The following is a 12,971-nucleotide window of genomic DNA, read 5'->3' on the forward strand; positions in this document are numbered from 1 at the left end:
GCCACAATGAACTACAAATGGTAGAATCGTGCCTAGAACACAAATTGCTGGAGTAACTCAGTAAGTCAGGCAGCATCTCAAGAGGACATTGATAAACGATGTTTCGGGCTGGAATCTTTCTCCAGACTGGTAGACACAAAATGCTGGAGTAACTCAGTAAGTCAGGCAGCATCTCAAGAGGACATTGATAAACGATGTTTCGGGCAGGAATCTTTCTCCAGACTGGTAGACACAAAATGCTGGAGTAACTCAGCGGGTCAGGCAGCATCTCAGGAGAGAAGGAATGGGTGATGTTTCGGGTCGAAACACCGATGCGCTATACAGAAAAGGCCAGAGCAGACTTTATCTGCTAAGGAGACTCAGGTCCTTTGGAGTGCAGGGGCCACTCCTAAGGACCTTCTACAACACGGTGGTGGCATCGGCCATTTTCTATGGAGTGATCTGCTGGAGCAGCAGCATCTCAGCGGCAGAAGGGAAGAGACTCGACAAGCTGGTCAGAAAGGCCAGCTCTGTCCTGGGTTGCCCCCTCGACTCAGTGCAGGTGGTGGGAGAAAGGAGGATGATGGCAAAACTAACATCGCTGCTGGACAACGACTCCCACCCCATGCAGGACACTGTCACTGCACTGAGTAGCTCCTTCAGTGACAGACTCCTTCACCCCAAGTGCGTGAAGGAGAGATATAGGAGGTCCTTCCTTCCCGCTGCTGTGAGACTGCACAACCAGCACTGCTCCCAGCAGACGAGTCAACAATAACAGCTAAGAAGACGCAGAAAACTGATGACAATTTATGTATCTTTTATTTACAATGAATGATCTCTTGCTCTCTTGCTATCCACTTTGCTGCTGTAACACTGTAAATTTCCCTGGTGTGGGACGAATAAAGGAATATATTATTATTATTATTCCTTCTCTCCTGAGATGCTGCCTGACCGGCTGAGTTACTCCAGCATTTTGTGTCTACCTTCGATTTAAACCAGCATCTGTGCAGTTATTTTCCTGGACATTTCTCCAGACTGGGATCATCTTGGGAAGCCTGCCCCCTCTCCCTCCCCCTCAGTCTCTGGGTTACGGCATGGAGCTGGGAACTGACCACCGAACTCCTTCTCAGGGAGTGACACCTCGGCGGCTTTGCTGCACCGCCGCTCACCGCCCCGCGTCCCCAGGCGGAACCTTTCACTTCGGGGGCAGAAAACAGACGGGACCGGAAGTTTCCTGCACCAAGATGGCGGCGCCCAGGGGTTGATGGAGCAGGGCTTTCTGCACCCGGCATGTGGAATGCGAGGGCCGGCCGGGCCTGGGCCGCAGCCCCAAGCTTTCCTCGCGTTAGATGGGCAGTGAAGCGCTTGCTCTCCGTGGGCAGCTCGGTCGATGGGCGGCGGATCCGGGCCGCGCCGCCCTGGAGGATTCTCTTCTTCGGAACCGATGCGTTTGCGCAACGGACGCTGCAGAAACTGCACGGGTGCAGGTAGCGGGCGCAGGTACCCGGGACGGGCGCGGGGGAGGGGAATGGGGACGGGGGCGGGTAGCAGGAGCAAACCAGGGGGTGAGGGACTCCTCCCTGACCTTACCGGCAGGGTCAGTTAGGGCCCAAGGCGATGCTTGTCCTTTAGGAAATTCACTTTATTCATATCTGGAAATAATAAACGTCGGTCACATACATCATGTTCCACACCTACCATCCCCTCTCCACACAGGCTGCAGGGATCTCTGTAAATTGATGTTGATTTGTCCAAGGATTTCTGTCTGGTTGCTTCTAACATTGCTACTTTCTGCAGTAATAATGGAAAATAATGACACATCTGGTTAATTTTTTCCCCTTATAGATCCTTGGATGATGGAAAGCTGCTCATAGAACAGCTGGAGGTTGTTACTTTGCCAACCACTACATCTGACAAGCTCCCCGTTCGAAAATACGCTAAGCTGAATCAAATTTCCATTCACAATTGGCCTTGCCTCACAGAGTGCAATCATTTTGATGTTGGAATTGTTGTATCGTTTGGTGCACTGCTCAGTGATGCCCTCATTCAGCAATTTCCATAGTGAGTATATCTTCTGCCTATTGCAGATCCTGAGGTCTCTGTGGACTAGGGACGTTTTAATGATGTACTACTATAGTGAGAGAAATCTGAAGTAGACAGGACATTAGATTTGGGTTTCTGTTCTCAACAAGTTACTGTCCTTGTCTCGTGTTTCCAAACATAAGAGGCCATTCAGTCCCTCGCACCCACTGTGCCATTAAGTAAAATTATAGCAGATCTTTAATCAAAAAGGATATGGGGATGATATTTAATCAAAAGGGATATGGAGATTTAAAAAAAAGTACTGTTGGGATTCAAGTCAACAATGAAAAGGCGTTGTGAACCACTCTCCAATTTATTGTTGACTATGCCTCCTTTTTGCACCTCTTTCTTTCTTTCCTTTGTAGCTTACTTAATCCTCCAGAGAGCGAGTTAGAACATGTGGAATACACTTTCTTGATTCATGCCCTCCTGTATCTTTCTTTCATGCTGCCTACAATATCAGATCTAATCTTTTTCTTGTCTCTAGTGGAATATTGAACCTCCATCCCAGTCTGCTTCCAAGGTGGAGAGGTCCTGCTCCAATTTTTCACACACTGATCCATGGTGATCGAATGGCTGGTGTCACCATCATGCAGATTCGACCAAAAAGGTACGTTGACATAAAGAAACTTGTGGAACTGGGAGAAATCCAATGATATCAACAAAATAGGTCATTTCACAGGACTTTGCTTAGGTGGCGTTTGGAGTATTGTATTCAGTTCTGGTTGCCCCATTACAGAAAGGATGTAGAGGCATTGGAGAGGGTGCAGAAGACTTTTACCAAATTGTTGCTTGGAATTATAGGGTATTAGCTATAAGGAGAGGTTGGACAAACTTGCATTGTTTTCTCTGGAGCATTGGAGATTGAGAGGAGACTGAAAAAGTACATAAAATGATGAGAAGCATTGGTAAAGTAGACAGAACCTTTTTCCAGGGGGGAAATGTCAAATATTGGAGAACATAAGTTTAAGGTAAGACGGGCAAAGATTAAAAGAGATGTGCAGGGTACATTTTTACACGGAGAGTGGTGGGTGCCTGGAACGCATTGCCAAAGGTGGTTGTGGAGGCAATTACAATAGTGGCAGGCAGAGGCGATTAGACTTGGCATCACTTATCTGATCACTTTCTCGATGATTAACTGCATTCAAACAGAACTATTGTGAAGAAACGTGTTGGATGACTGCAAGGACATGTAGGTGACTGTTTGATGTTTGATTTTTGTAGGTTTGACGTTGGCCCCATTCTAATGCAGCAAGAGTGTCCTGTTCCTCCACGATGCACGTCTGGTGAACTGGGAGTGATACTGGCAGAAAAAGGTGCTGAAATGGTAAAATATTCAAACTTGCACTAGCTGTAATTTTCACTTAAAACAGTCCGTGGGTCGACATTGATGCCAAGATCAGCATTTATTGTCCACCCCTGACTGGCTTTGAGTGGATGGTAATGAGGAAGATGTTGACCTGCCATGGTCCATGATGGTGAAGGCCTGTTTCCTCCATCGTAGAAAAAAATCAAACATCAAACAGTCACCTACATGGCCTTGCAGTCATGCAACAAGTTTCTTCACAATAGTTTTGTTTGAATTGTGACTGGGTCAGAATCCAGGAATTCCTCCAAGATGAGGAATTCCTGGATTCTGACCCAGTCAGGATGAGGTCACACAGCTGGGATCCAGGCCCTTTAGCCTAACTGGTAAATGCCGACCAAGATGCCCTAAGCGAGTCCCATTGCTCGTATTTGCCCATTTCCTATCCATGAATTCACAATTTAAAATGTGTTGAAAAAGGGGAATGGGGAAAAAGGTGTTGGCTTCATGATCTCTCGAAGACAGCACTAAAGAGAGGATGTCCTTGAGAGGTGAAAACTCACATCCATTTGGTTTCAATTAAGCAAGAAGAGCTCTCTGGGGTTATTTTAGAGGCCAACAAATGGGCAAAGTGAGATAGGGCAGAATTTTAGGAGAGAGAGAGAGAACTGTCCTAAGTACTGGCAATGGAACAATGACATTCTTACTTGTTGTATAACAGACCAGTAAGCACAATAACACACAGATAAATATAAATATATAATAATCAATAATATAATACATTAATAATACTAGATAACCATAAGTACAAAACTGAAGTCCGCAGTGCAACCAGATATGGAGTCGATAGAAGATCATGAAGACAGTTGTCACAGATCTGCCCTCACTTGGCTCTGCCAAAGATGACGTATTACTGATGCTGCAAGTAAGAAATTAATTCCGTTTCGGGACATATGATAATGAAAACAACTCTTGACTCTCTTGGTGCTGAAAGTCTGAAAATCTTAAACTGCTGGAATTCCCAACAGTGTTGCTGTAGAGGGAATTCCTGAATTTTGCCACAAAAACAATGACAGAAATAAATGTGGAAGTTTGAAATAAATGGAGGGGACTACTGAATAAGGAAGATGTAGTCTGATAGAGGATGCTAGCTTTAATTGCAAGAAGATTTGAGTCGCAAACCAAAATTCCTTAATGGAATTCTACATTGCCCTGATGAAACAGCCACTTGGAATGTTTTACACTATACTTTAGAGATACAGCATGGAAACAGGCCCTTCAGCCCATTGAGTCCACGCCGACCAGCGATCACTTGCACTATCCTATGCACTAGGGGCAATATTTTACAATTTTACCAAAGCCAATTAACCTACAAACCTGTACGTCGTTGGAGTATCGGAAGAAACTCATGGAGCATCCAGAGAAAACTAATGCGGTCACAGGGAGAACGTTCAAACTCCATACAGAATATTGTGTACTGAGGTCTCAACTCTTTGCAAAATTCTTAGGGTTCAGAGAGAAGTCCCTTTGAGCACAGTGGAAACAAAATTAATCAATGCTTTCAAAGGAAATTGGACAGACACCTGTGTAACTTGCCTGGCGTGCTGATTATTTCCAGAATCTACAGATTTGCAGCATCAGTAAAACTTCATTTTTGGCGGAGCTGGACAAAGATGTGACTATTGTTGTTCCATCTTTTTCATTGGGTCAGAGATGGAAATGAGAACATCACAAATATATGTAAGTGGGAAATCTCCTGGTGCTGACTGGAAAAATTGTAAAAGTAAAATTAAAAATGGCTACGGAAGTGAGTGTGGGAAAAGTGGAGAGGTCTTCAGAGAAAGGACAGATGTTGGGGCCACTGATGGATCTGCACTGCAAAGTAAAGTTGATTTTTGTGCTGAGGTGATTCAAACTAGAGTATTGAGGAAGGACAGTGTAATTCTGATACATCGCAGTCCAGCTGTTAGGAAATTCTGATGGCCCAGCATCTAGCTCACAAGTGACGGCTCCCATTCTCCTTTGAAACTCATCGGCACCTTGCTTCCTGAGCACTCTTTAGGGTTCACTGGTAATTGTATTATAGCCACCATGTAACAGCTTTAAAACAAAGTGAATTTAAAGTGTATTGGGATATTAGCAACAGTAACACCCATTAGGCTGTAAAACCTGCCAGTCAGACAGTATTAAAGTCCTGGCCAGGCCGGGTCATTCACTGTAGGAGCAGCACATGTGGGATGTCAGTGTTTTCCAGCAGTTAGCTTGGCTTTGTGCTGGGAAATCATGTCTGAGGCATTCATTGGAATTTTTTGAGCAAGTCTCAAAAGCGGATGGAAGGGAACCTGTTGTTGCTTCCAGAATATGTTTGACAAAGTGGTCACAAAAAGTTAAATCACAGGATAAAACCCAATGGTGTTGGAAGTAATCTATTGTCATGTGTGGTAATTGGCTGAGAGCAGGAAGCGGCGAGTGGGGATAAGGGGAGATATTTTCAGGCGGATATAAACAATTCACAGAGAGATTGTTAAGTGAGTGGGGGGGAAAAATGGGCAAATGGGGTATAATGTGGGGAAAGCGTGAACTTTGTTTTGGAAGAAAAAACAAAAGCACAGTATTTAAGTGGAGAAAGACGGCAAAAAGGTGCAGCGCAAAGGAATGTGGGAATGAAATACAGAAACCCAGCACGCAGATGAAGCGGGTAATGGCGAAGGCCAATGGAACGTCCGCCATTATTTCGAGGAGGTCAGAGTGTAAAAGTAGGGAAGTCTCTGCACCTGTACAAGGCCCCAGTGAGACCACATATAGCACACCACAAATGGGTTGGCTCCCCTCTTTAAGGTGGAGTAATATGCTATTGGAGGCAGCTCAGGGGAGGTTTACTTGATGATACTGGATACAGAGGGATTGAAAGTTAAACAGGCTGGCATTCTACTCACTGCAGTTTAGAAGAATGAAAGGTGATCAGTAAAAGATAGTTTTTTTGGGGGGGGGGGGGGCTAGACAAGTTAAATGCTGATTGGATGTTTCCTCTCGTGTGACACTAGAAGCAGAGAGAATGATTTCAGAATAAGGAGACTCCTATTTAAGACGGAGATGATGTTGAATTTTTTTTATGAGGATTGTGGAACTCGTTGCTGCAGAGAAATATGGTCTTTGACTATATCTACAACTGAGAAAGATAGATTTCTAACCAGTAAGAGAATTGAGGATAATGGGTGAAAGACAGGAAGGTAGGTGAGGAATGTTGGATCAGCCATGTTCCTATTCAATGCTGGAGCAGGCTCGAGGGGCTGAGTAGCCTCCTGTTCCTACTGATTTTTTGCAATCTGGCTGAATCAATCATTTTTAAACCTACTGATTTATTTGTTCCAGCTCTTGTCAGTTTTGAAAAGTCTGCCCGAACATATAGAGAATAAATGGGAACAAAGCAAAGATGGAATCACGTTTGGTGAGTGCCAGAGAATTCTCTGCACTGATACTGGCCCTTTGACATGTTACATCTATTTCATTCATTCTCAACACATCTGAAATGTTTTACATCAAATAATATGATATTATCAAACAAATCATCCCAGATATTTATATCATTGAATGTCAAGGACCTCGGGTGGGGAATGGGTGTTTTACGCAAAGGGACTTCAATAATTTTTTTTGTAATGTTTGTATTTGCAGCTCCCAAAATCACTGTTGCTGACAGTTGGGTGAATTGGGAGGAACAAACAGTGGAGGAGCTTGATCGGTTAAACCGGGCAATCGGGTCCAGGGTAAGTGCATGAGGCGGTGACTGGGCATTGCCCTTCATGTGTTCATTGGATGTGGTCTTCACTGGCAAAGCTGGGACCTATCGTACATCCCTCACTGCTCCTGTTACAATGGTGTTGAACTATCTCAGTGAGCCACAGCAGTCATTCCAGAGTCGGGGCTCAATGCCTGGGGTTGAAGGAGTTTCCAGCAGTTAACGACTATGAAAAGCAAGTCAGTGTTTCTGCACCTCATGTCCCTGCACTCGCTTCACTGAGCCAAGGAGGAAGAATGGCAGAATTGGAGTGCCCGTTCACTTCGTGAGCCTCCTGTGTTCCACGGATTGCATGAGGATAGGTAAATGGAACATAAAGATGGGGAGAGAAATAATATTGCTGGTGAACTAACATGATGCTGCTGATTATGTGGAAGGGCATGGAATTATTTGACATCAATGCTGTTGTCGCAGGTACTGTTACGGACACTGTGGATGGGCAAGACCGTGAAGCTGATGGATTTCGTGGATATAGAAGAAATTCCTGACTTCCAGGGTAGGTTGTTTCAGATTGTGCAATGGGGTTAGGCTGTGGCTGAAACTGAGCATGGCTCCCCGCTCTGCCTTCTGACTGTGGAAGCTCAGACTATCCTGCAACCTTTCAGGAAATGAACCTTGGGGTAGTGCATGATTCACTGGGCTGTCATGAGTTTTTAAACCACCAGAAATATGACCTTGGAATCAAGGCTGACACTCGGGATCAGTCCTGATTTCGAGCACCGTGTGAAGTGCAGCACTTCAGATAGGAGATTGAACTGAGGTACCATCTGTCTTGTCCACAAGAGTGTGTTGCACTCTGAGGATTCCCTGACTACTGGTCAGCCTTCCTTCCTCTGCCTGGTGATCATCCTTTATTTTCCTGACCACAGTTGTGCTGTTCTCTATGTAGCTCTTCATCTGGCAGATGCTCTGTAGTGTCAGAAGAAACTGCAGATACTGATTTATTCCGAAGATAGACACAAAGTGCTGGAGTAACTCAGTGGGTCGAGCAGCATCTCTGGAGAAAAAGGATGGATGAAATTTCGGGTTGGGGTCTGAAGAAGTGTTCTCATAAGATCATAAATAATAGGAGTAGAATTAGGCCATTCGGCCCATCAAGTCTACTCAGACATTCAATCATGGCTGATCTATCTCTCCCTCCTAACCCCATTCTCCTGCCTTCTCCCCATAACTTCTGACCACCTGTATTAATCAAGTATCCATCCATCCCTCCCTCCCTCCCTCCCTCCACAGCCTTCTTTGGCAAAGAATTCCACAGATTCACCACCCTCTGACTAAAGAAATTTCTCCTCATCTCCTTCCTAAAATTCTGAGGTTATGACCTTTAATTCTGAGGTTATGACCTCTGGTCCCAGACTCACCCACTAGTGGAAAAATCCTCTCCACATCCACTCTATCCAAGACTTTCACTATTCTGTGTTTCAATGAGGTCCCCCCTCATTCTTCTAAACTCCAGCGAGTACAGGCCCAGTGCCGACAAACGCTTATCATAGGTTAACCTGACCCGAAATGTCACCCATCCTTTTTCTTCAGAGATGCTGCCTGACCCACTGAGTTACTCCAGCACTTTGTGGCTAGGCTGTATAATGTTGCCGGTTGGCACTCGAGCTGGCCGGACCAAGACCAATCCCACAGATGTAGTCATCCTGACTTCCAGGAGCGCTGGGAATTCCCTCGGCTGCCAGCAGCACCACCCATGGGATTGAGCTCCCCTCCCAAACATCTCATTTAGAAAGAGCTCCTTTGGGGTGGGGGTGAGGGTGCAGGACAAGTAACCACACAAACTCTCACCAACTTCTGCAGATGCACCATAGAAGGCATAACATCGGGATGCATCACAACATGGTTTGGGAACAGCTCCATCCAAGACTGCAGGAAATTGCAGAGAATTGTGGACACTACCTACACCATCATATAAACCAACCTCCCTTCCGGACTCCATTTACACTTCACGCTGCCTCGGCAAGGCCAGCAGCATAATCAAGAACGAGTCTCACCTCTTCTGCCCTCTCCCATCAGGCAAGAGGTACAGAAGTGTGAAAACGCATCCCTCCAGATTCAGGGACAGATTCTTCCCAGCTGTTATCAGGCAACTGAACCATCCTAACACCAACTAGAGAGCAGTTCTGAGCTACCATCTACCTCATGCGATACACTCAGACTAACTTTAATTGGACTTTGCTGGGCTTTATCTTGCACTAAACATTATTCCCTTTATCCTCTATATCTGTACACAGGCTCGATTGTAATCATGTTTTTTTCGCTGACTGGATAGCACGCAACAAAATGCTTTTCACTGTACCTCGGTACAGGTGACAATAAACTAAATTAAATATTCCTCTGCAGGGGCTTGAGATTTGCACAATGCTGCTAAAACACCAAATCACCACATACAAAACTACCAGCACCACAGCAGGCCTGAGGACTGTAAGCAATTTTGTAAAAGGGAAAGCCCTGTGGGACCTGGTGCCCTTGTACATCGGTAGCTGAAAGCTCAGTGCAGCAGGTAGTCCGGCTCTCCTGGTATGGAACAGATTTGGCAGAAGCAGGATGTCTTGCTGCAGATGTACACGGCCTTGGTGTGACCTCATCTGGAGTTTTGCGTGCAGTTTTTGGTGACTAAAGCCATGTTGACAGATGCTCTCTGCATGGATTTCCGGAAGGCATTTGCTAAAATCTTTTGTGGGTTTTATAGTTAGGGTTCATGGAAATGTATCGGCCCAGATATCGCTAATAGACGTTCTTGGCCAGCAGTTGCAGTCTGTGGTTTACCCAAGTCCAAACAAACGTGATCCACATGTGCTCGGCCTTCCTCACCGGCCAGAGGATCCAAGCTCCAGCCAAGGCTCGACTAGTCGAAGGGAAAAGCCCGGCCAACAAAACCCTCGGATCTTAAGCAATTTTCAGTGTTTTGGAATGTTGATTTTTCGATAGTTTATTATCTTTTTAACCCAAATCATCTGAAAACATTTAACACTTCTAATTTAAAAGATCATAACCAATTTGACAAAAGCAAACAGCACTTGTCACTTGTGCTGGCACTTAAAAAGCCCCATCCTTTTCCTGAATAGTCTTAAAATAAAACTGCTGGTGATCTCAGCTGGTCAGGAAGCATTAGTGGAGAGAGAATTAGAGGTTACATTTCTGGATCTGCTGGCCTGCATCTGCAGAGTTATTGTATTTGAACTTGCATCGCCTCCATTACTGTAGGTGCTTGGATGCTGATTGAGCGGAATCAAGGGATATGGGGAAAAGGCTGGCATGGGTTACTGATTGTGGATGATCAGCCATGATCGCAATGAATGGCGGTGCTGGCTCGAAGGGCCAAATGGCCTCCTCCTGCACCTGTTTTCTATGTTTCTATAAGAAACCATCCTTCCTAGCTGGTCTGATGGCTGCCTTCAGTGTTGGCAGCCATTATATTTGTATTATTTGCGAATTCTGAAGATTCTAGAAATGTACCCACTTTCTTGCACTTTGAATTTCTGTAAGTGGCATGAACCATTTTCACAGTAACGCTGAGAAACTTTGCAGAATTGCATCTCTTGAGTTTTTTAACGTTTGTTTCTGTAGCAGCCACACAAGAACAGTTAATCCCTGGAACTGCCCACTTCCATAAGGAATCGAACATTCTTCTGATACGCTGCAAGGTAACATTTTGACATCGCATTCTGGCTTAATTTCGGTGCATGTGAGGTTTTTGAACTTTCCTTTACTGTGTTAACAGCCATGTTTGCTGCGGTACAGTTCACAGGATCTGGCGAATTGCCTATCCCTCTCTCTAATTCCATTCTGCAGATGGTCCCTGTGTCTGCTCAGCTAATTCCATTTTTTCTGTGACCCCAAAAGGGGATTTGTAATTCTGTGAATCGCCCAGAGTGAAAGAGTGAAGTAAGGGTTGGAGGTGTGAGGGGGGGGGGGGTGTGAATTCATGGACCCAGGGATGTGTGTGCGTCAGTCAAAGGACTAAAATAGCCATCACAGAACAGAAGAATTACATTGTTTACAGCCTTTGGTGCGTGCCACATACCGTCATGGTTAAAGGTCTGTGAGGCTCTTCAAGAATGTTAGGAAAAATATCAAGATTGATAATGACTGAATGGAAGAAGTGAATATTAAGGAGTGATTAACCAGCTGATGAACATTCAATGTTAGAATAGAGTCAATACTGAATTGTAACCTCTCTCAGATTCACTAAACAACAGCCAAAAATTGAAAGTTTGGCATGTTTAAGACCAAGGTCTCAGAAGTAATAAATCTGAAGCACAAGACAGTGGCCATCCGGTAGGAATGAGAGAAGAGACTTGTCTTGGAGTGGACCCTTTGTCTCTTATCTCACTCCTACCAGAAGGCCACTGTCTTGTTCCTTCCGATTTATTATGTCTGAGACCTTGGCCTTAAGCATTGGGATTTAGGGCCTCATTGGCAAGCAGACGAGCTGACTGTTACTGTGGTAACGAGCAAGTGAGACCTCTGTAATGACGGGAACTATCTACATGATGCATTTTGAGAAGTCAAATAGGGGTAGAACATATACAGTAAATGGTAGGGTGCCAAGGAATGTAATGAACAGACCGAGGGCTCTATTGTTCCTTCAAAGTGGTAGCACAGATGGATAGGATGGTGAGGCAGGCACGCATGGATTCATAGGTCAGGACACTCAGTACAAGGGTCAGTAGGTTTTGTAACAACTCTGCAAAACACTGGCTGGCTTGCACTTGCAATGTTGTATATCGTTCTGGTTGCCGCACTGCAGGAAGGATGTGACTGCACTGGAGAGAGTGCAGAGGAGATTTACAAGGATGGTGCCAGATAAATGACTTTAGTTATGGAGAGAAAGTTGATGTTTTCCTTGGATTGAAGGAGGCCAAGGGGTGACCTGCTAGAAGCATTTAACATTTTGAGAGCCATAGATAAGGTAGATAGTCAGAATGTTTCCCCCATAGTATAAATGTCAAAAACAGGAGGGCATAGGTTTAAATTGAGTGGAAGGTGTTTTATAGGCGATCTGAGGGGAAAATCCTTCTTGCAGATAGTGGTTGACATCTGAAATTTATGGCCAGAAGAGCTGGTGGAATCACCAAGTTGAAGAGGCATTTAAACCGATATTTAAATAGGTACACAGACCTAATGGGGCAAATGGGAGTAGCGTGGATGGGCAAAAACGCTGGCATGGGTCAATGAGCTTATTTCTGTGCTGTACCACATGATGGTGAGATCTGGATATCAGACTCCTGTGGCGAGAGAATATTATTGGAGAGTTGAAATTTATGTTTATAATTTTTGGCACTCTGATGTTGATATTGAATGCAATTTATGATGCTCATTTGATTTTGTTCTTGCATACCTAAGAGGATTGGCAGAGAAGAAACCGCCAAGCTGATCAACTCCACAGCTTGTGCACATGAACTCTCACTAATGTTTCACCCGTGTTTCTCTCTAGAATGGCTGGACTGGCTTCAAGCGAGTGGTATTGAAGAAGTTGCTCTTGGCTGCAGATTTTTATAATGGATACCTCCATCCATACTTTCAGAGCCCAGTTCATCAAAATTTAGCCAGGTTTCAAACACACACACCTAAAACAAGGATCAATAAAATGTCAAAATAAACTGGATTGTGACTCGATGATAAAGATGTAAGTGATTCTGTAATTAAAGTTCAATTATTTTTACATTATTGAGGCTTGTGATGAATGTGCAGATGACATCTTGCGGGTAAAGGGAAAATTGCCTGTGACAGAAATCAGGAGAGAAGCACTGGATATTCACCAGGATGTTGCCTGGATTGGACCGTTTAGATACAAGGGGA

General features: G+C 44.7%; 1 protein-coding gene across 1 annotated transcript; it reads left to right on the top strand.

The window, feature by feature from the left end:
• Positions 1 to 1,058: 1,058 nt before the first annotated feature.
• mtfmt (mitochondrial methionyl-tRNA formyltransferase) lies at positions 1,059 to 12,801 on the top strand. The gene is given in 10 exon segments (XM_078427219.1): positions 1,059 to 1,124; positions 1,126 to 1,466; positions 1,825 to 2,040; positions 2,549 to 2,671; positions 3,286 to 3,388; positions 6,740 to 6,815; positions 7,040 to 7,131; positions 7,578 to 7,659; positions 10,737 to 10,813; positions 12,607 to 12,801. Coding segments are annotated over 10 exon segments (1,326 nt in total). The 5' UTR covers positions 1,059 to 1,073; the 3' UTR covers positions 12,772 to 12,801.
• The last annotated feature ends 170 nt before the right edge of the window (positions 12,802 to 12,971 follow it).

This window comes from Rhinoraja longicauda, chromosome 33, assembly GCF_053455715.1.
Source record: "Rhinoraja longicauda isolate Sanriku21f chromosome 33, sRhiLon1.1, whole genome shotgun sequence".
Taxonomy (NCBI): domain Eukaryota; kingdom Metazoa; phylum Chordata; class Chondrichthyes; order Rajiformes; family Arhynchobatidae; genus Rhinoraja; species Rhinoraja longicauda.